The following is a 22,495-nucleotide window of genomic DNA, read 5'->3' as shown; positions in this document are numbered from 1 at the left end:
CATGGTGCACACTTGTAATCCCAGCAGCTCAAGAGACTGAGGCAGGAGGATAGTGAGTTCAAAGCCAGCCTCAGGAACTTAGTGAGGCCCTAAGCAATTCAATGAGACCCTGTCTCTAAATATTTTTTTTAAAGGGCTGTGGTTAAGCACCCCTGGGTTTAATCCCTGGTACAAAAAAAAAAAAAGAAGAAGAAGAAGAATTAGCCTGGAAGATTTCAAACTCAACAAGCTGCTAAAGGGATCAGGGTGAGAGTTTGACGCAATAAGAAGAAGAGAAGCAAAACAAAACAAAAAAAAAAGTGCAGGGTGAGTTCCTGGGACCCCAAACTCATGCCAGGAGCTGAAGCACAGGCCAAAGTGGAGTGCCCAGGATGAAGCTGGGCCAGACGCATAAGGAGGCAACAGAAATGGTCCAGGGTCTCCTCGTCCACTTCACTGCCATATTAATTCCTACTGTCCTTCAGGTCTAAGTGAAAGTCCACCTCACTGGCAAAGCCTTATTGGACCTCATTGAACAGGTCCTCAGGTCACCTGCTGCCAGCATTCCTTCATGGCTCCAGCAGGAGACTCTTATGCACCAGTCTAATTATTGGAGAAGTGCCTGATTCCTGAACTAGAGTGTCATCTCCATGAGGGTTCAGGCTACATCTTATTTTGCTTGTCCTTAGAATCCCAGAGCCAGCAGGATGCCTGGGACAGAGTAGCAAGACGCAAAAATGTTTGTCTGGTGATGAATACATGCATGAATGAAGGAACGAAGGAAACCATCAAGTTCAGACTCTCTTCTCGTGCTCCTGCCAGGGACCAACCATGGTCCAAGGCAGCAAAGTTCTCTCTGGGGATACCCTCCACCTTCTCCCTATACCTGAAAAGGAGAAATGAAGAAAGAATGTGTTATTGATGTATTTTGACATCTTGGACTAAAAGCTGCTACACAAGAAGCAAAGAACTAATAGTCATCGTCTCTCAAAATGATACCGGGCTATTCGAGAGCCGATTTCAAGGACTTTTTAAAAAGAACAAAACAAGCCGGGCACAGTGGTGCACGCCTTTAATCCCAGAGACTTGAGAGGCTGTGTGCGGCAGGGGGATCTCATGTTTTGAGGCTAGACTCAGCAACTTAGCAAGACCCTGTCTCAAAAATAAAAAGGGCCGGGGATGTAGCGCAGTGGTAAAGTAGCCCTAGATTCAATCCTTTGCACCAGAAAAAAAAAAATACAGAAATAAAAGGAAATGCTCCTCTTCACATCAGCCCCCACCCCTCCTTCTCCTCCTTATTGTAAGTGTTGTCCACTAGGCAGGACCCGAAAGAGGCTAAACAGGGCAGTGTCACAGCCCACTGCAAGGGGAGTGTGAGGGTCTGGGAGGGGCCAGTGGGGAGGCTTATATTGCCATTGTAACACCCTAGAGAATGATGATACATACATAGGCGACTCTGTAGGGAAAGGTTTCCCTTACCAAGTCCCAGAAAAAGCCCCTCAAGAGTGGCTTTGATGAGTACAGGCGGTTTGGATTTCCCAGAGATGCTTGGTAGTGAGGTCAGAACCTAAGAGTTTTTAGGGAGCTTCTCCCTCGAGGAGCAAAGGGTTACCAGTGTCTCATGTCTCCCAAGAATGAGAGCTGACCAAATCCTTTGTTTCTAAACCATCAGGATGCTACATCTAATCCGGGACATCTTCAGAGCATGCATTTGCAGTCACATGTGCCCTCACGTAAACAGTTCACCTGAAGATCAGAAGGGACAAAATGTTTCTGTGGGAATTTAGGTAACGAGCCCCAAATAGCTGAAGTTCAGAGCTGAAGACAGGGGTGAACCTCTGTCCTCTCCTTTTTAATCTCACTGGCCTCTCTCAGCCTCGGTTTTCTCAGTCTGTGGAGTTCATTCATTCTCCACACTCATTCATTTACTCCACAAGTATTTCCCGACAGAGACCATTACAGAAGCCAAAAATAGTGATGACAAGCCAGATAAAAATCTTGCTCTGGGTAGCACACATTCTTGGGCTGAGACAATACCACTGACCTCAGAGGGTGGGTACAGGACTCAAAAATAGTAAAAATTAAAATAATGGTTGCTGCCATTGATTGAATTCCTACAACTGCCAGACGCTGAGCTAAATTTTATACTTATGATCTAGTTTCAACTTCAGAACAATTTGATGAGACTGGGATCATGAAGAGGAAAATAGAAAATTGAGAACTGAGAGACTGCTCAGGTCCATACACTACTCGCAGGTGGACCCAAGGTTTGATTCCACAGATTCCAGTCCCAGGAATATCACCACTCATGACCGGCCCAGGCAGCGAATGCTCCTGGGGTACATATGTCCCCATCCTCTGAACCAATCAGCTTACATCTTAGACTTCCCTCCCCAGAGAGACCTCAGCTCTCCTTCCCTGGCTCCAGCCTGGGTTGTGAACACAGCTCACTTGTTGAATAAATGTTGGCTTTCTTTCCTTTTTTTTTTTTTATTTGGCAGTTTAAAGCAATTAACGTCATTTAGTCAAGCGTGTTATTAAGTCAACATTCAAGGGAGGGTGGATCAGGGGAAATGAATATACTAGGTTATATAAATACCAATTTACTCACTGTCTAAAATATCACAGAACTTCATCATATGTCAAATATTTTAGTCCCTTTTATTTTTGCCTTTTACATTCAAAGATGATTCCATCTCCATGCACCACTCAAAGAACGAGTCTGTACTGCAAGGTCTCTTGGGAGAGAATGTTAGCAAAAATGTAGAGAAAAATTTACCAAAGTGGGAAGTCATTTCTGCCTTCTCTGACATTAATGCCGCTTTCATCTTTTCTTGGCCCTTCAGCTGAGTCCTGGTGTGAGTCTGCTGCCCCTGCTAAAATGCAAATGGAGGGACAGCCCGCAGCATCTCTGTGCCTCCCTCCACCCCAGCAGATGCCCGCACAGTCAAGGGCAGGGCAACAGATGTTGCACGATGGACACGGGGACAAAACAAAAAGTGCAAAGAGCCAGATAGGACACATGCCTGTAATCCCAGCAGCTGTGGAGGCTGAGGCAGGAGGATTGCAAGTTCAAGACCAGCCTCAGCAACTTAGCAAGGCCCTAAGGAACACAGCAAGACTCCGTCTCTAAATAAAATACAAAAAAAGGGCTGGGGATGTGGCTTAGTGGCTAAGTGCCCCTAAGTTTAATCCCTGGTACCACACACACACACACACACAAAGCCAGAACCAAGTGCCACCCATCTCACAGCCAGTAGATTGCAAATGAGGCTGGATTTGCCATGCTCTGAAGCTGGGCTGACTCCACTCACCTCTGAGGGACCAGGTCTTGGTATGCCCAGAAGGACCAGGCATCATCGTTCATCATTCCTGGCCTCAGAAAGATGACTTCTGCTCAGAGAAGGATACGTGCAAATAATTGCCCAGCAGGCATAATAACGATACCAGATGCAGTGGGTGGTCTGAGGAGGAGGCGGCAGCCAATATAACACAGATTGGTAACTCCTATAAGGTGTGAAGCAAAATACCAAATGCGCTCAAGACCACTGCTCAGCCTGCTGTGCTCCCAACCATCCCTCCTCCCTTTTTCCCTCTTTCTCTCCCCTATCCTCCCTTGTCATTTCACTCCAGTACTACCTCTAACTGGGCCTCCCACATTGCAGAGCCCCGTAGTGACGTTCTAAGTCAATGAAGGTAACTGCTGGAAATAGGAAGAGGCAAATGTTGAGAGTACTGATCGGCTCATGATGGGGTGACACCTGATAAGTCGGACTATCACTAGCTCAGGAAAAGACCAAAATTCGAAACTTGGGCTTACAGTTACTATGAAATGGATAATGCTTTCCCACCATCATGAAGTCGAAAATGTGTGAGTCAGGAACCTTCCACAGAGACCTCACCATTCAGACAGTTCAAGAATCAAAGACGCCATCTATCGGTCACACGATCTTGGGTAAGTCACGTCACCTCCCAGAACTTAAGTCTCCTCCTCTAGAAAACCTTGCTAGCTATCAGAGTACCTATCTCATGGGATTATAGGGAATGTGAAATGAAATTTATATGGAGAGCTTAGTGTTGTGCCTGGCTGAGAGTGTTAGCTGTCACCACCCATCATTATTATTGGAGAAAACACAGCTTTTGTCCCAAAGATCAATGCTGCATTTCCCAGAATAAAATTGAACTAGCCTATAATTTATCCTGGTAACGTTTAAAGCACTGTTTTTTAACACATTTATTAAACTATGAAGTCAGTTTAATGGTCAGAGCCACCCTTCCAAAATGAGTACAACAGAATAAGAATTGAATAGAATAGTGTGGAATAAAGCAGAACAGAATCAAGTCGAACAGATTAAAATAGGATAGAGCATAAAATACAAGATTGCACTGCAGAGGCAGTGATGTTTCAGAAAATACGCATTTTTTGAGGCTAAGTGTTATGAGTTGCAATGAAACATATATCTTTTTCTTTTTTCTTTTCTTTTTTTTTTTTTTTACAAGGGATTGAACCCAGGGGTGCTTAACCACTGACCTTCTTCCCCAGCCCTTTTTATATTTTATTTAGAGACAAGGTCTTACTGAGTGCTTAGGGCCTCCCACTCAGTTGCTGAGGCTGGCTTTGAATTCACAATTCTCCCGCCTCAGCCTCCTGAGCTGCTGGGATTACAGGCACGAGCCACCACGCCCAGTGAAACATGTAGATCTTACTGTCAAAAACGTCTGAAAGGCACTGACTCAAAAAAAAAAAAAAATGCAGTTTGGGCCCAACAGGACTGTAGGGGAGCAATTCATATACAAGGGTGATTAGGAAAAGCCTTTTATGGGAAGCAGATGGCACCTTTCACACTGATGTGCACCAAACAATTTTCTGTTAAAGGGCTGGAAACTGTAGGTCCCCATAATCTATTTGGTAAGAAGAAAAGCCATCAGTGATAGGTCAACAAATTTCTCTCTATCTCACAAATTGGAGAGTGACTACTTCAACTGTGCTCGGTGATTTCTAAATAAACTGCTTCAACAATCAGACGTGCACCTGGGTACCTTTTGACTTAAAAGATGTCTGACTTGTCCCAAAGCTCTCATTTCTACTACAAAGAAAAATTTCATTTGTGTTATCCACACTGAGGATGGCTGGATCCAGGACCAGCCTTGGCTTTGGCCTTGGTTCCAGGACACAGTAGCCACCACCACAGCCTCTGGCCCAGGGAAACACAGACTACACACACACATTCTCACACACACTACACACACACACACACACACACACACACACATATTCTCTCTCTCTCTCTCTCACACACACACACACACACACACACACACACACGTAAGCAAACCTCAGCAGGAAGATTTGCATAGGCCAAAAAAGAAAGGAGGAATAATGGAGTCCCTTAGGGGAACCCAGAAGTCTTCCCCTAGGTGAAATGTACTCAGTGCTCCTCAAAGCCTGATCCATGGACCACTATATCAGAATCAGCTGAGATGTTTGTCAGCATGTGGAATGCTCAGCCCTGCACCAAGCTTACTGAGTCAGAATTTCTTGGGTAAGACCTTGAAATAATGCACTTTAATAAGATCCCCAAGTGATATTGCTGCATGCTAAACTCAGACATCCTGTAGAATCAGGCTCAGCAGTCAGACAAGGGCAGCTGGGTCAGCAGGAGGTGGGGGATGGTATGGTCAAAGACACAGAGGCATGACGCATTTGGGGAATCTGAGCAGGGCACTGTCACTGAAGCATTCAGGGTGAGGACTGAAAGGTGGCCACAGCAGCAAAGGGACTCTGGCACCCAACACAGCTCTGCATGCCTCATTGAGTATTCAATGGATGTTTTCTGAAGCAGGAAGGAAAGAAGAAAACATTCCCAACATTTAGCCAAAAAAGCAAATGCATTCTCATGAGTCTGTTAAGACAGTTACAGATTTTTATAAACCATGATATTCTACCCCAAAAGAAGTGCTGGATCATTTGAACTTCAGTTGTGGGAAATGAGAAGGTTGGAGGCCTCTGGTTACCAGATGGATTACCAGTATTGAATAAACATTTGACTTATTGTGCTAACTCCTAGCTGCTTCACTTATACAGATAGTGTTAACAAGGGGACTGCTCCCTGATGATCTATGGAGACCAAATATTTTGGCTGTTATGAGGCACCTTGGGAGAACATTCTCTCCAGGTGAAATTCAAACTTAAATGTGATTTAACTGAGGACAGGTTGTACTCATTTCCTTTTGCAAAGTCAAATAAAGCAGAATTCCAGGCAAGGCCAGGCAGGGAGCTTCAGAAGGGTCCATAGAGCCGGGAGCATAGAGGTCATTGGCTTGGGGCTACCTCTCTTTGTCATCCAAGAAGCCCACTATGTGACATGGACCCCTTCCTTCCATCTGTGACTGCTCTGACACTAGGCAAGTGCCCAGGGCTAAGAGTGTCAGGACCCAGCAATCTGGGTCTGGACTATTCCTGATTTCCTGCAAGATCCAGGGCCTGTCACAAACCCTTGTACAATCATAGCTGTAGGGGCCAGTTCCCAAGTGGCCAGTTTCCCACTCCAAAATCTTCTCATTCCCTTCTCAGTGAGTTGGTCAGGCTCAGGACCAACTCACTGATTGAAGCTGAGCACCAGATTCTGGTGACTACAGGGCCACATGGGCATGCTGCTGTGCAGAAATCACAGTCACCAGAAAGAAGTGTTTGTGTCTGAGAGGATATGGATGCAAAACTCCTCCAAAAGCCTCAAAACACAATAGTCGATTGAGTCCCAATATCTGGGGGAAGTAGAGGCTGGAATGAAACATCTTTTGGCAAAATCGCCCCCCACTAAATCCACATAATTTAATTCCCACGTCCCAGCCAACTGCTCACCCTCCATCTCAGAGGGTCTGCGCTTGGTGCGGGCTCTCAGAACGGCTCAGGCTAGGCTATGGAAGAATACAGACAATTGCACCTGCAGGAAGCAAATGCCAATAAAAATAGCCCAAACTTGCTTCAGGGCCTCTCATGAGACTCCTCCCCTGCTTGAAGAAACCGGAAACCCAGTCCACGTGTGGCTGGCACTGCCGTGAGGTCACCCCAGGGGCATTCCACGCTAGTGGCAGGTATGAGCAGTAGCAGAGCAGATACAGCTCCGGACAGCCTGCAAAGCACAAACTCAGAAATCTAGTCCCAGCGATGTAAACAACAAAGGGAGAAAAGGAAGCCCCCCTCATTGAGAAGGCGAGATTCACGCTCAGCACACACCAGGCACACAACTCGAAGCTGGCAGGGCCTCGGAGAAGGCCAGGTGAAGTCTGCAACCCTGTGAAGGTGAAAGGGACAGAAATTAAAATTCACACTTCTCCCTAATGTCACTGGAAATGTGGCATTCGAGCGCTTTATGGAATTAGCTGCAGCAGCTTCCTGATTGCCTTTGCCGAGTCGCCTCCCCCAGGTTGATGGTGGCGGCTGCGGCGGGCGGCCCCATCAGTCTCGCTTGGTGCTCCTGGTGCACCCGCCCGGCACTGCGGTGCTCCCGCGGCAGCTGCTCGGCCTGGCACTGCAGAGGCTCTGGGACCCCTCAGCCTGACTGGATGCTGCTGAAGGAGACTCAGTGTGTTTGCAGGGTGCTGACCCAGATGGACAGGGATGCTCCCAGGGGCAAGGAGGGGGTCGCCAGGCTGGGAGAAGTGAGGACCCTCTGGCTCTGCTGTCTGGCAGTCCCTGCTGGCACTGACAGGGCTGTGGGTGAGGGACCTGCCTGCAGGGCTTCAGAGCTGGATTGCTGTAGCTGGAAGGCAATCCCCAGTTTTTGCGGCATCCATGACCAACGCTGGGGATCGTAAAATCCCGACATGGGAGAATAAATGGAGAAAAGAATGGAAGGACTTCATTCTTCGCCTGGGCTCCATGGTGTTCTTATTTGCATCACCGGTTTGTGAGGACAAGGAAAAGGCTGGGCAGGCAATTCTTTTCTTTGTTTATCTGTACATTCATGCATGCCACAAGGAAACCCTGAAGCCCACCCCAGAGACGGCTATGTGCCAAAGCAGGGTCCTCTCTCAGTCAGAAACAGCAAGCCTGCCCTGGGTGAATTTAATGTCTAGCTTACCACCCTCCTACCTCCCCTTCCCCCCACTACCACCATGCAGGAGATAAGGGGTCCTCAGGATATCACACATCCCCAGACCTGCCAAGGGCATGGACGGAGCTGCCGGACTCATTCCATGCAAAATGAAACTGATCCTAGGGGTTAAAGGGCTGAAGCCTTCAAGCTAGCTGTCAATTGTACAGAAAAACAGAACTGGGGCTTCACTGAGAGGGGAAAAAAAAATAAGCACCAACAAACATCCAGGAAAGAGAGACAAAGAACAGGAACAAAACTAACAGAGGAGATAAAATTGGACACTTCCCCAGTGTCCAACTCTGGGCTAAGGCCATCATAAGCCTCAGTACCTCGTGCTCCCATGACCTCATTTTACAGGTAAGGAACCTGAGACCTTGACATGAGGCTAAGTGTCAAGCTGGCTCTCAAAGCCAGACTTGTCTGGTTCCAGGGCCTCGGAGACCAAGCTGATTCTCCATCCATTACCTTATACACAAAGGGAAACTTTACCAAATCCAATTAGATTCTCGGAAAGACTTCTCAGGAATCAGACCTAATGAGGGGAGAGCTGACCCTCAGAGGAAACCAAAAGTCAAGCAACATCATTTTATTATAATAAAAGAAAGAACTAAAGAAAGCTAGAGGACTGACTTACTGGCCCTCCCCTCCTTCCAGCTCTTACCCCTTTTACATTCTGCATTATGCAAGCAAATGACAATGCACCCAAGCAAGGAGACAAATAATTCCATGGGGAAAAGACTAAGGGCAGGGAAGCAGTGTCCATTAAATGTCCCTATGAGTCAATAACATGCAAAGACCAAAGCAGGGTACAAGAGGCTGATCTTAGGCGATGCCCAAATGCCTCTCCTCTGACCCCATACCACCCTAGGCCCCTGAGATGGGATTCATATGGCCCAGCCTCAAAAACTGTCTTTTGTCACTAGAGCCTTGGGTAAAATTACATTCTCTGTCTTAGTTTCTGCATCTCTGAAATGGAGATGCTAACAGACCTTGGGGGTGGTTATATTGAAATAAATAAGCACAAGACACAAAATAGAAATAAAGCACCTGCATCATCAGTATCCTTGCTTTCAAAGAAGACCTGAGAGGGCCCCACCGTGGCAGCTTTGTGAAGGTCTCCAAATGAGGCCTCCAATGGCCATATGTTAACTGCCCCCTCAAGCAGACAAACTGCTGTCTTTAGCTCCCAACACTTCCCAGTATGTGGAAGCAACTGGAAAAACACTCTGACAGTAGCCCATCTTTTCCAAACACTTTCCATAAGCTACTTATTGCTAAGTATCCTGTATGCATCTTCTCATTTGTGCCTTTCAACTTAGAAGTTAATGCCACTGTGTCCATTTGATAGATAAGAACACCACGGAGGTTCAGCCACTCATAAGCAGAAGCATCTAGATTCAGGAAGGTGATGCCACAAGGAAACCCTGAAGCCCAAGAGACGGCTATGTGCCAAAGATGGGGTTAGACCCAACTGGCTAAGCTCAGATTCAGACTCTCAACTCTATACAGGTCTCTCTTCCCAAGACCAACCATCTCTCTTAAAAGTAGATTTTTAAAAGCCAATCCTCTGATTTCTTTCAAAGTCTCTGTGTATTTCCTATCCATATTAAGGCATTTGTTTCTAGCAAAAAAACAAAAAAGGGAAAAATCTTGCTATTCAAGTAGAAAATCCAGCTATGTCTCGATAATTCTGAAATTCCTGTTCTGGGAAATGTGTATCATTGGTTTTTTTCAAAAGATCAGTGAGCTATGACCCTCTCCTGAGAGGATTGATCTTATTTTAGTATGACCAGGTGACTCCAGATATTCTGAAATACTTGAACTTGGGCACAGACCTTGGGATTTTTAAATTAGTTACGAGTGTTTTTGAAGAAAGGAAAACAGCACATGTTCATAAAACACACACACACACACACAAACACACAAAAGCCCTTTATTGGTAGCCTGTTAGAGATTTGCTTCAAGTGTGCCACTGGAGTCAGTGTACAAATTCTGTATCATGAAAGCAAATGACAATAGCATTCCAACAGAGGCCCAGGCCAAAGCCCAGAAGAAAGAATACTCAAACTTCAGTTTTACCATCCCAGAAGCCAAATGACTATCATTTATGTCCATGGGGCAAGCGTCTATGCCCATTGAGCTGTTTGTACATGATGTGATCGTGTTGTGCTAATAGACATTTCACTAATAATGGAAACCGGTAGGAGGTGGAGAGTAAAGCTGTATGTTATGACTCCAGGCTGAAAACTACATACATCCAATGGATTTACTGCCTCCCACATCTATTGTTCTTTTTACAATATTTTTCCACCTCGGCCTTAACAAAGTACCATGGAAAAAGCATTTCGGGTGGAAGAGGTACGAAGAGCCAAATGTCTGCCCCATATTTCTGATTTTCACCTTGCTTTACAAATTATTGTACAATGTTACAGCAAGAACAAACTTTAAACCCACAACTGCCCACCTTCACTGTGCAAGGAACGAGATTAGGAGGATTTGGGAAAGCAAGCAAAAAAAAATCAACTCCCCCCCTGGGGACATAATACATACTTTTCTCTGTTACTGTGCCCTGCTCACATTAAATGTGCATGACATATGTTGCCTTCATTTTATGAATTCATCATGCAATCAAAGTGACAAAATTCCAGGATTCTCTCTTGTTCTTCACTAACAATAAATCAGGATGATATCAGTGATAAAGTAACCAGAGAACTAAGGCTTTTCATGTGCCACACACTGTTCTAAAAAGCTATTATTTAATCCGTCCCAAAGCCCCATGACACAGGTGGTTTTATTATTTGTTTCACTTTAGGATGAGCAAATCAAGGCCCAAGGCAGTATTGTTAGTGATTCACAGGACAGAATTCAACCCCACAGCAAGTGCTCTTTTGTAAAAATCTCCCTTCTCCTGTGCATGGTTCTCTGTAATAGAAATCTAGACCATTCTAAAACCGGATACTCTGTTCCCTCCTGGCAGCTGAGAGTTAGCAGTTGTCAGAAAAATGAAAAAGGGATTGCAGGGTCCAGTTTAAAGCAAGGGGGTCATATAGATTTGGGAACTCCACTTGCCAATTATTCCTTTCATTCCATTTGAAGGGACATTGAAGTTTCAGGAAAATAAGTCACCAAGTATACCATGTACTTAGCAACCTGAGCAAACAGACGTACAGGAGGTTCTACTTTTCAGGGAAAACATGAGGGAAAATGCTCTCTGGTTTTTGCAGAAAAGTTGAGTCTTCAAGTTACAGCTGAGATTGGCTGCTGATCAGGAGCTCCACAAGGTTATTCTCTTCTCTGGCAGCTCCACTTTCCAAGCTGAGGACAGTGGTGGAGGCTACCTGACACCCCGTTTTTCCCTATGAACTAGGGACCTAGCAATCAGCCTTTCCATTCTCTATCAGAAATCACGCACATCCCATAGCAGGCACAAGCCCACAGTGGAAATTGTACCCAACCTCATAAGGGCTCCGCCATCCACAAAGCTGGTCTTCACTGCCAGAAGAGCGCGTCTGGAGGTTCTTACCTAAGAGCAGAGCATCTGGGGGAAAAACAGCAAGGGTGCCCGCATCCCAAACCACCCAGCCCTTCCCATCTTTTGTGAGTCCTGAAGATGAATCCAGTCATGTGCCAGTGGGATGGGCCAAGCCAGCAGCACATACTGTAGAGAAAACTCAGAGGCTTGAGGGTTATAAAAAAAATAATAATAATAATAGGTTTCAGTCCCAGCCCCACCATGGAGCAAGCTGTCCCACCTCCCTAAGACTCAAGACCCATCTGGGAGGCAGCTAACACAGGTCTTCTCCCAGGGAGGGAGCCAGATCAAATTCTGTACATCAGCTACTTCCATTCAAAGAATGCTTTGCTCATTGGAAAAACTCAAAAAAAAAAAAAAAAAGTCCAGCTCCAACCCACTCTCTTACCTGAGAAGGTTATGACCATGCACACACTTGGTAGATTGTGGGAAGCCCCCAGGTAAGTCAATCTGACAATCTGTAGAAACAAATGGCTCTTGGGGCACTTTTCTGATTACTGGCCTAAGTGGAATCACCAAAGCTTGGGCAGATTTACTTTCATTACTGAAACTTTACTAATATCCAGTGCTAATTACAATAGCATTACGTACAAGCAATTTTTAAAAGCTATACAGCCACTATAGCAAAAACCCACTCCCATGATTTCAAAGTGTTGCTTTGTTTATACATTGAGGGGTGGCCAGTTTCACTCACTCCATCTCTTTCAGGAGATCAGCACAGGGCTGCAGACGCTCAAGGCCAAAACACAACAACAGAGCTGCCAAGAAAGCTCTAGAGAGAAGGGCAGAACCAGTAGGAAGAGCCAAGGAACACAGGATGCCCTTCGGTGGCTCCTGTGGGTGGTGACAGATGGCCGTCCCCACATATGGCTTCACCTCACTGCCCCTTGAACTGAGGGAAGATGGCCATGCCTCAAACTCCTGATGGTCTCCAGTATCACTCCCCATAAAGTTCCTGGGGAACTTGAGTTCTCCAAAGCCTTACAGAGCCCATTCTCACAGGAGAAAATGCCTGGCATGCTGGCCACGAGGACACTTGGATTAAAGAATGTCTGCAGTGGCTTCTGCAAAAATCTGTGCTGCAGAGTCTATGGCCAGAAGTGCTGGGCTCTCCTGTGGCTTATAGGCCTCTCTCTGGGCTGTGGAGCAGACAAAGGACACTTCCTCAGCCTGACCCACTGCCCACGTGGCAGGAGGAGCAACGCAGGAGGGTAAGTAATCCAATTCCTGGTGGCAAGGGACAGTTTTCTCTGGGTATCTCCCCCTTCCCCTCAGGTAGGAGAGTGCTGACCTCACAGTGCAGAGAACACACCCTGATAGAGGCTGTGACTGCTGCAGCCATTCCAATCTAAGGTCCTTGGTTCTCTTCCAGGCACCAGGTAGTGATCACCTTGCTACAACGCCAACCCCTAGCCCTCACTCACTCATCTACCCACTTGTTCACTCATTGAGCCAACAGATATGCAGGCCCCACAGTTGCTCAGCAAAGATGACCTGAAGACCTTGTATTTATACTGCAGCTAATAATGACCATGACTCACTGACCGCGGAGCCTTTGATGTGCCAGGTACTGTGCTAAGGGCTTTGCATATTTTATTTCATTCAATCTTCACCACAGCCTGAAAGACAGACAATTTTGGCCTCCTTTCCCATTTCAATGTGCAAGTTCAGAAGTGTCACTTTTAGAAGTGACCCAACTAGGAAATGGCAAATCAGAGTCTCAAATCCACGTCAATCTAACTTCAAGACTGTCTTCTCAGCTGTTAACTCAGGCTTTAATTATTTCTGATGTAATTTCCCAGAAGTTATCTCCCTTAATCCTTCCAAACACTCCTGAGAAAGAGAAACTCGAGTATTCTTCTTCTTTTTTTTTTTTCCAAACAGGAACTGAGGTGGGAAAAGATAACACAAAAAATGAGAGAGTGCAACTCCATGGCCAGGTATGCAGATTCAAGATGAATCTCAGTCACCTTAGGGAGGCTGCTTCACTTCTGCAAGCCTCAGCTTCTAAATCTGTAAAGTGGGATGAATGACACTCTAGGCCTCATTAGGTTGTTGAGAGAATTTAGTGAGATAACAGACGAAAAGGGCTTATCACAGGACCTGGAATAGAGAGACTGCACAGTGAATGCTATCTGCTTTTACTATTAGATGCAACCATTTACCCAAGGCTACTTAGGAAATGCAGATGGAAAAGATAAGCAGACAGAGCTGCTAAGCCAGTGGCCTTTCCTTCACCGACAACATTGAATCTCCAAGGACGGGCATCTCTGGAAATACCCCAAGCTCTCCATCTATTACCACATAGAATTCCACAGACTGAACGGGGCTGAATGGATGAGCTACAAAGAAGGAAAAAGCAGAGCACCAAACTGAAGGCAGCCTAACCCACAGGGGGCTTAGCCAGGGCCCGGTGGACCCCACACTTGGTTTAATGCTCTACTGTCATCATCTTGAGATGCTAAATAATTTTTTAACATGGAATTCTGCACTTTGCAATGGGCCGTGCGAATTATACAGCTGGTCCTGATCTCAGCAGGTTCTCACATTCCAGCTGCATATGAAATCTCTCACACTGGACAAATCTAAGCCTGGGGGACTGGGTCACTGGGTTCTGTCCCAGCACCCTGGCTCACTCTCTCAGAACAACCAAGAGGACAAGAACAGGCTTCTCCAACAACAGGCAGCATCTGGCACATTCTGTTATGAGCAGCCTCCACTTTTATTGGCACAGGCGCACGCACTCGCAAAAAAACTTAATAAGGATAATGGTAATGGCATGTTCAACCCCCAGAATCGATGGGAAGTTGCTTGCCCTAAAATGGATAACCAGAGGTCCTTTGGGTGAACCCACAGCATTACAGCCCTGCCCAACTTGCCTGTTCAGATTGCTTACATGGATAACAGCTCTTTTAACCTTGGGAGGGTACTGTTTTCCAATAACGGGTGCCAAGATAAATACTCTGAAGTGCACAGAGTGAAGCAACCACCATCTATTCCTTGTCAAGAGATAATGCTCTCTTTCCCAATACAGCCTTCGAATGCACACACTAACCGTTTGGCTTGTGGGTTGTTTATTTTCATAATCTTGATTTGGGGTAACTGAGGAGCGATGAAACACATACATTTCATACTCCTTATAAATGTAGCACCTTATTTGAACTTGTTCAAAGCAGATGAAAAATTGAAATGCTTACCACTTGGTAGAAATATATCAGACCCTTTACAGAGTTTCGTTGTAAAAAAAATAACTTGATTCTAGAAAGCAGCTGGGCTGGCTAGGTACACAGACACCCCCTACAACATGTTAGCCTCACAGATGCCCAACATACCCAGGGTTGGGACACAGGTTGGATTCCTCTGGAGAGGGTCCTGGCAGTGCCTCATATTCAGGAGCAACTGCCTTAAGGGAATCTGCCCATCACTAAGTATTCAGGGAAATCCCACCCTCCTCTTCCTCACCATTTTATCTTCCTGTCTTGAAGGACAGGCTAAGTCCTGTTTAATGGACTGAAAAGGACAGCCGAAGATCACCAAAGCCTGACATTAGGAACTCTTCCTCTCACTGAATGATACTCAAAAGCTTCCCTTCAGCCACTCGAGGTGAAACACAGGCCATTATGTCTCTTTGTGTAAAAATGACATTAAAATGGGGGGTCTCATCTGCTAATTTATAGACTGGCATTTTATAACATCTATTTAATTTCTTTCTCAGTCTCGGCCACTGCAAAACCCCTAAGTCAAACCACCATGGCTTGGGGAACTCACCACCTGCTAAAATTTTCCATCTAGAAGACACTGGAGGGCTCAGCTCCGAGGCTCTTTCAACCAGCACTGTAACTATGAAAGGTGCGAGGGGGGGATCCAGATCTAAATGCTCACTGCTTGATAGACAATTGATAGACAATGTGTGTTTGGATAAAGTAGGCTTCTATGATAGCAAATCTGGATTAATGACAACCCTGAAACAAAGGATCCTGCTTATGTGAGAAGGTGCACTTCTCAAAGGTAAGCCCAGCACACCAAGTCATTCATTGATCATCCTAAATGGGAACACTAAACACAGACTGAGGATCAATCAAAACCTGAAAAAGGCTTAAAATCCCAACCTAGCCCTCCTGTGAGTATGTACTTCAAATTGCAAGGAAACGAAACACCTGAAAGAGCTGCAGGTATTGGGGGTAATCACTTCACAGTTATTTCACTTCTGTTCATTCTAATACATAGCTATGTCTTCATCAAAAACTGGAAGTTCTAATTGTGCTTGCCCATGCCTGACAGCTCTCATAATTGTTAGGTGGTTTGGTATTCACATGTTTGCCTAAAATCAAACTGGTATTAGAACAAACTAATTAATTAATTAATTAAAACAGCATTCAAACACCATATAAAAACATCAAATCTAAATAACCACATTGGAATAAATATCTGAAGTCTGCCTCCAACAAGAAAATCATGCCTTTATTTTCATTTCCCTTTATTGTGACTAGCATCTGTAAAATCACCTGAGCAAGATGAAGTAGAATGTATCTGATGGGAAAGGAATTTTAAGAAAGATTAAAAAAAAAAAGAAAGAAAAAGAATGAATGAAAGAGGTTTATGAAAAAACTTACCAAGTGACCAACCATGTGTGAGTTTGCAAGTGTAATTGGATATTTGCCTAAAATGCACATCCTAGTGATTGGGCTACTAAAACCAATCAACTGTCCAGAAAGATTGAAAACTGTCATTTCAGAAATTTCAAGGCTTTAAAAAATAATCTGCAGGGGAAAAGTCGAGTCACTTGAAGTGGTGCTGTGAATTAAGGCACCGGCAGCATAGGCCAAATGCATTTCTCTTTTGGGATGGGAGCTAACTGTGTTTATTCAACAACACAAATGTTCCACAAAATAGAGCCTCCTTCATAATCTGTAATGTCAGGCTTCCTACAGGCAGCTACAGCACCGCTACTCAGGTCCTAGTGCGTGAATTATTCCTTTTTAATTATTTAAAAGTCCATCGATTTCCACATTGATGAAAAGTCATAATTATAAAAATGGCTTAAGGAATCAACCTTTTACTTTGCTGACTCTGTCCTGTGGAAAGAGACATCAAGTTTATGTATTAAAGCCAATCTCTCAATAAATAGTTGATAACACAAAATCTTGGTTGTGCATTCCAAGAAGAGTGTGCCTGGTAAGTGCTGCAGGAGGCATCCAAGGCAAATGTCAATTCTGCTCTGACTTTAATGGCAGAGACACATATTACCTATATTTCTGTCGTGTATTTATCATCACGATTCTGGAAAATGTAATGGGAACTCTTGGTCCCCATGAACTTTCACTCCTGCAAATGTAAGCCTCAACAGAATGAAAAACTCAGTTCCTACCAAAATCCCCCTAAGGAGGATGAAATGAGAATCATGCAGGCTAGATGTCTTTTAGTATGAATGCTAAAGGTGCAGAGCCTATAAGTTTAACAACCCAGGTTCACAGACCTACTGGAATGTTTCTCACTGAATCCCAAAATAGTGAGGTGATGAAACCAGGCCTCCCCCAAAGAACCCAACAAACAGCATTCTTTGGGGGAAATGGGGAGAGAAGGAATGGGGTTGCCTAATGCTGGAGTGAATGTGTGAAAAAAGAAAGTTAATTACAAGTTGAAGTGAATGGAAACCCCTGCAGGATCTGCCAGCCAGGCACAGAGCAGCACACCAGTACTTTTTACCCTTCCTGGGCTTACTGTGCTCTAACAATCTCGAAACCTCTTGAGACTCACACCAACATTCGAGTCCCACTATCTTCTACTGTGTTCAGAAAATATACAACTTTGCACAAGTATGCCTTGCTGCATTTTATAAAACCAAAAATACTCCCTTCATATAGTATTAATTGGTTGCTATTTCTGTGCTCAACTAAGACAAAAAAAATATATGAGAAAGTCTGGCATTGAAAACCTAATATATTGTTGTAATATAAAGTAAAAAAAAAAAAAAAAACCCACAGTATCAAACAGAAACAAAGGAGAAAATAATTCTCCTTTCTAATGTGACAATGAAGTATATTGCTAAATGTTTGTGTTTACTCTGATGAAATTAGCAATAATGCTACCATCTTAAATTATAGTACCTGATGAAAACATGTTACCCATGGCAGTTTTCCAAGTCTTCAAACACCTTAAAATAGATGGCCAATTCTTATTTAACTTCTATTTACAATAGTTACTTTGTAAAGTTTAGGCCATACTGCAAAAATTACTAAACTCCCATTTTAAAATTGAATATACTCCCCTGAATCACAACATGAAGTGTCGATTAAAGAAATTACATAAAATACGTAAAATTACAATACATAAAATTACATAGCGGGTGTACATTACAACTTTCTTAACTGAAAATCAAGTTTAAATGTCCATTCCTTAAAAGTGCAATTACAGTCTATTACAGAACATGTTATTGCCACCTTTGAGTTCCCTTAATACAATGTTGCATTTTCTAATCCAGTTTGCTAACTTATTTTGAAAGCCTCTTAATTGGTAAGGATTCAGTGAAGTGATGGATAGATGCATAGAGCTTTGGTTTAGAGGAGTAATTCCTTGCATGAGTGGCCAAAAAACTTGGGGAAAAAAAAAAAAAGCAAGAGAGGCAACTATTTTCTTGCTTTTTCAAATGATGTTAGACCTCCCACACTCCAAGCATCTCAGATCTTTTCCCTTTCATACCCTGAACTCTCTATACCAACGTTCTTTGCTAATTTTAAGAACACAATCATATTTGGGAAGTGATAGACTGAGATGGCCAAAAGATACCTGCAAAAATGTTTCCCAACTTGTCTAGCATATCTTTCCTAACACTCATGAAAGTCCTTGCAAAGCAATCTGAAGCCATGGGCATTTCAGGACCTCCCAGGGCAGATGATTGCCAATCAAGTGCTAAAGCAGATACCCATTCTGGAACCTCATGCTGAACAACACCTCACCTGCCCCTCGCATCAGATCACAAAATACCAAGCAGCAGCAAGAAATGACAACAAAGCCATAAACAGCTGGAAATAATTTCACAATTGTCAAGCTGCAAACATGACAAAAGCAAAGCAAGGCTAGTGAATTCAATATCAGAAAGGATGCTGATGAGAAGGTAAGAGAAGCATTTTAGCTGTTTCCAATCTGCTATTATAGAATAACCAATAATAGGGTTGATGGGGTTTTGTGCAATCTGTGTGTGCGTGTGTTTTTTTTAACTTCAGAAAGGAAAAAAATCATATTTCATAGGCTACCACCAAATGTGAGATAGAAAATATGGGGGGGAGGCTCTGAAGGGATTCTTTCAGAGTTGCTACAACTAAAACATGCAGGTGAAAAAATATTTCTTTAAAGTTATACAAAATGTTCTGTTCTTTAAAAGCATAAGGAAAACACACAGGCAATGTCACAGTTCAGAGCTCTTCACATACAACATCCGACAAGTAGATAAAAAGCCAAAGCAGAGTACAGACTGGGTCTGGTCCAAAGGACAATAATATAAGGGGAAAAGGCAATTCCTGAAAGGAAGACCACAGGTATATAAAATATCACCTTCTGTAAAGGCATATCATAGAATCAAGTTTATATCAGCTGACTATTGAACTTCCCAAATTACAGAGGTGAGCAAACAATTTTTTCCAACGGTTTCAAGGAATATGGGCTACTGGAAATGTTTAAGTCCACATACCTTGTCATCTCACTGTGGGGTGATGCTTTATTATGATATTTGGATTTCATGGGAGAAACTGTTTCATATAATGTCCCCAAAAATGCTACTCTCTGAAATGGAATGCCATAAATAAAATACGTACTTGGTTACCAGGCAGCATGCACAACACATATGGTACGTTGGCCCAAAAAACACATTTAAAAATGCTTAAAAGTTAACTTAACAATTTAAGCTGTTTGTACCCATTTTCAGAGAACTATCCCCCTCTAGGCCAATTTTATTTTCTATTTGCCAGGAGAATATGTGGATTAATCCTTGTTGATTTGCTAACTTGAAATTCTCTTAAAGCTCTCTATTCTGTCTTCCCTGGCCCATTCTTTTTCTGTATTTCTTGGAGGGGAGAACGAAGGACCATGTATCTCACAATGTAATTTTAAGCATAATGCTGCCTGCTTGAATTAAAATTGATGCAGCTTCTGATAAAAGCCTAATAATCAATTCTCCGTTCTCATTACTCTCCAGAATTATATGGACACAGACCAATTTCTTAAGTTTGTGGACTACTCTCATAGGTTATTACTCGGCAGTGCAGCTGAGTGGAAAGATAACCACATTCATTCTCCTTATCTGTAATGATGTAATGCATCCCAGCCCTGGGTCTAGATGATTGGGGAATAATGGGATTGTACAACTGCAGGGATGACAAACAATAGTGCAGCATCTTTCTCTGATACACTGAACCCCACTGAGCCTCCAATGCAAGGTGAAAGACATCATAAAACACGCACTGGTTCTGCCTCTTGGATGAAGTTAGCATTTTTTTGGCCCGAGGAGCATCTGCTCTCACACTGAAACAGCAATACCGACACTGAGAGGAAAGCCATGCAAAAACACTCAATTTCCAAGCCCCAGCCAGGACAGTGCAAGTGAGTATCCGGCTTTTCTTTGTGTTTAGAATCAAGTGTCATCTAAAAATAACCGGTTGGTAGGGAGAAGTCACTGCACAGTACAATGCCAAGAAACCGGGATCAGAGACTCCTCTGATAACTGATGCAGCTCGGGGCTCACGTTTGTTTGGAAAACTAAATCTGCCTCCATTTTCTGTGCTGGGGAAAAAAAAAAAAAAATCATCGCTTCCTGCCACCACGGAAACCTTACCTTTTGCAGAAGCTGGGAACCGGAGTACTTAGCAGCGATGGATTTTATCTCTCCACCAAAAGCGGAGGCCCACAGCTTCACCCTACAGGGAGAAAGGGCACAGGATGAAATGTAACACTCGTGCCACAGTCGACACGCAAGCACACACGGGGCTATGGCTGAAAGAACCCGAGCAATGTAACATTAAAGAAAAGGGGAGAAAAGCTAGAAAAAGCGCCCTGGCAGAAACTACCGGTGCCAAACTGCAGAACACAGCGCGGGAGGGGATACGAGGGGGGTCACATAGTTCAGAATGCGCAAAGTCTCCCGGGCTCTCCAAAAAGCCCAGTGGGTTTTATTTGAACAATTACCTGAAGACTTGATCACCCAAAATTGGCATCGCTGGACATACATACTAGTCCGAAAAAAAAATCCACCACCCATCCCCCTTCCCACAAAATAAGTGAGATGACAAGGTAGCAAAGAAGGAGGTAATTAAACGGCCCATGGAAGTTGGAGTCGGTAAACAGGCTCCAAACTTGGTGCTGTCACTTGAGGTGAGCCTCTCCAGGTCTCACTCGCCAACCCGAAGGAAGGGCTGAGAGGATCCCACCCCAGCTTCGCCGCCTCACGCTGATCCTGAAAGGCAGGTGCGAGAGGCGAGGCCGGGGAGGCCGGCGCCCCCGGCAGGTCCTGTCCAGCCGCACCTGCAGGTGCCCAAACTTGGGCACAGTGGGTGGCGGGCGGCGGGGTCCCCTCCCCGGGCGGCGCAGCACCCGGCACTTACACGGAGAGCGGGATCTGCTGCTCCGAGCGCACCACATCCCCCAGCGCGGCGTAGAGAAGCGCGGCGGCCAGGAGCGCCGAGGCCCCCCGGGACGCGCGGCGCTGTGAGCCCGGCCCGGCCATGCTGGGCTCTCTCCGACGCGCCGGCGGCGGCGACTAGAGTGGCCGCGGGGAGCTGCGCCGGGCGGGCGGTGGGCGAGCGCGCTGGGCTGCCTGCTCTGCTCTGCGCCGCCCCGCCTGCCTCTCGCGCGCCAGGCTCACTTGGGGAGCAGAAAAAGGAGCGGGGTGGGGGGGAGGGCGGAGAGGAGGAGGGAGGGAGAGAGGTGGGAGGGAGGCGGGCGCGGGAGGAGGCAGGGAGACGCGCCTCTCGCAGCGGCTGCCGCCCGGCCCCGCCTCAGCGGCCCCGGGGAGTCCGGCGGGCAGCGGCGGGAGGGCGCGAGGCGCCTCGCCGGCGGGGACTCGCAAACTCCAGTGTCCTTGGCCGCGGCCGATCGCGCCCTGCCCCGCCCGGCCCACTGCGGCCGCGAGTTCTTTACAACTCTGCAGTCCGCCGCCGCGGGCGCGACTCTCGGACTGCCCCGGGGCTGGCCTCAGGCCCTGGCGACCCGAGCAGGGGTGGGAGTGGGGGCGCAGAAGGGAGGCCCAGGGCCCGGCGCCCCACACTTTGCCAGTGACTGCTCGGACTGTGCGCCGCGTGCTCCGACCGCCTCCGGGCCGGGCCAGGTTAGGTCCGGCGGGGTCGAAGTACGAGGAGCCTAGAGGTGACGCGACCCCCACCCAGGTCGCTCAATTTTCCGGGTAAAGAAGCAGAAGTGTGAGAAAGGGGCCGCCTCGAGGCGGCGGAGGGGGTCGCACGCGGGGCGGAGCAGGGTGGGGATGGGACTGGGGGCTCTGTCTAGGGCACCGCTGCGTGGCCGCCCACAGCTGCTCCTGGGCCGCGGCGCCCGACTGGAGAAGGAGCGGAGGGAGGCGCTGCGGCCGTGGCGCGGGCGCACGAGCGCAGGGCTCTGGCGTTGGCCCGCAGCGCAGCCGCCCCTGGCGCTCCCTACCGTGGGCCCGGGGCTTTCGGAGCTGCCCTCGCACCAGCCGGCTGAGGCCGGGGGTCAGCGCCGTTGTGGCAAGTGCCCGCAGCCGGATGTCAGGGCTGAGAGGAAGCAAATGCGGCGCCGAGTCCCTCCTGACCCGCGGACACCCTTGATTCCGGGGGGAAAAAGATTCCCCACCGGCTTCTCACGCCAGCCCCAGCTCTCTGGACAGGAGCCGCGGAGCGCCGGCTGAGGTGCAGTGTGGCCG

At 46.2% G+C, this 22,495-nt stretch overlaps 1 protein-coding gene across 1 annotated transcript in view; it reads right to left on the bottom strand.

The window, feature by feature from the left end:
* The window catches only part of Cacna2d3 (calcium voltage-gated channel auxiliary subunit alpha2delta 3), an 872,527-nt gene extending 851,202 nt beyond the window's left edge, over nt 1-21,325 (bottom strand). Inside the window, exons 1-2 of the mRNA XM_027947835.2 lie at nt 21,204-21,325; nt 20,438-20,519 (exon numbers count right to left, since the gene is read on the bottom strand). Of these exons, the coding sequence (XP_027803636.1) occupies nt 20,438-20,519; nt 21,204-21,325 (204 nt within the window). The remainder of the gene's footprint in view (nt 1-20,437; nt 20,520-21,203) is intronic.
* Nucleotides 21,326-22,495: the final 1,170 nt, after the last annotated feature.

Source organism: Marmota flaviventris, chromosome 1 (genome assembly GCF_047511675.1).
Source record: "Marmota flaviventris isolate mMarFla1 chromosome 1, mMarFla1.hap1, whole genome shotgun sequence".
NCBI classification, from domain to species: domain Eukaryota; kingdom Metazoa; phylum Chordata; class Mammalia; order Rodentia; family Sciuridae; genus Marmota; species Marmota flaviventris.
Note: the sequence above shows the minus strand (reverse complement) of the source record. Positions and strands in the feature narration are given on the sequence as shown.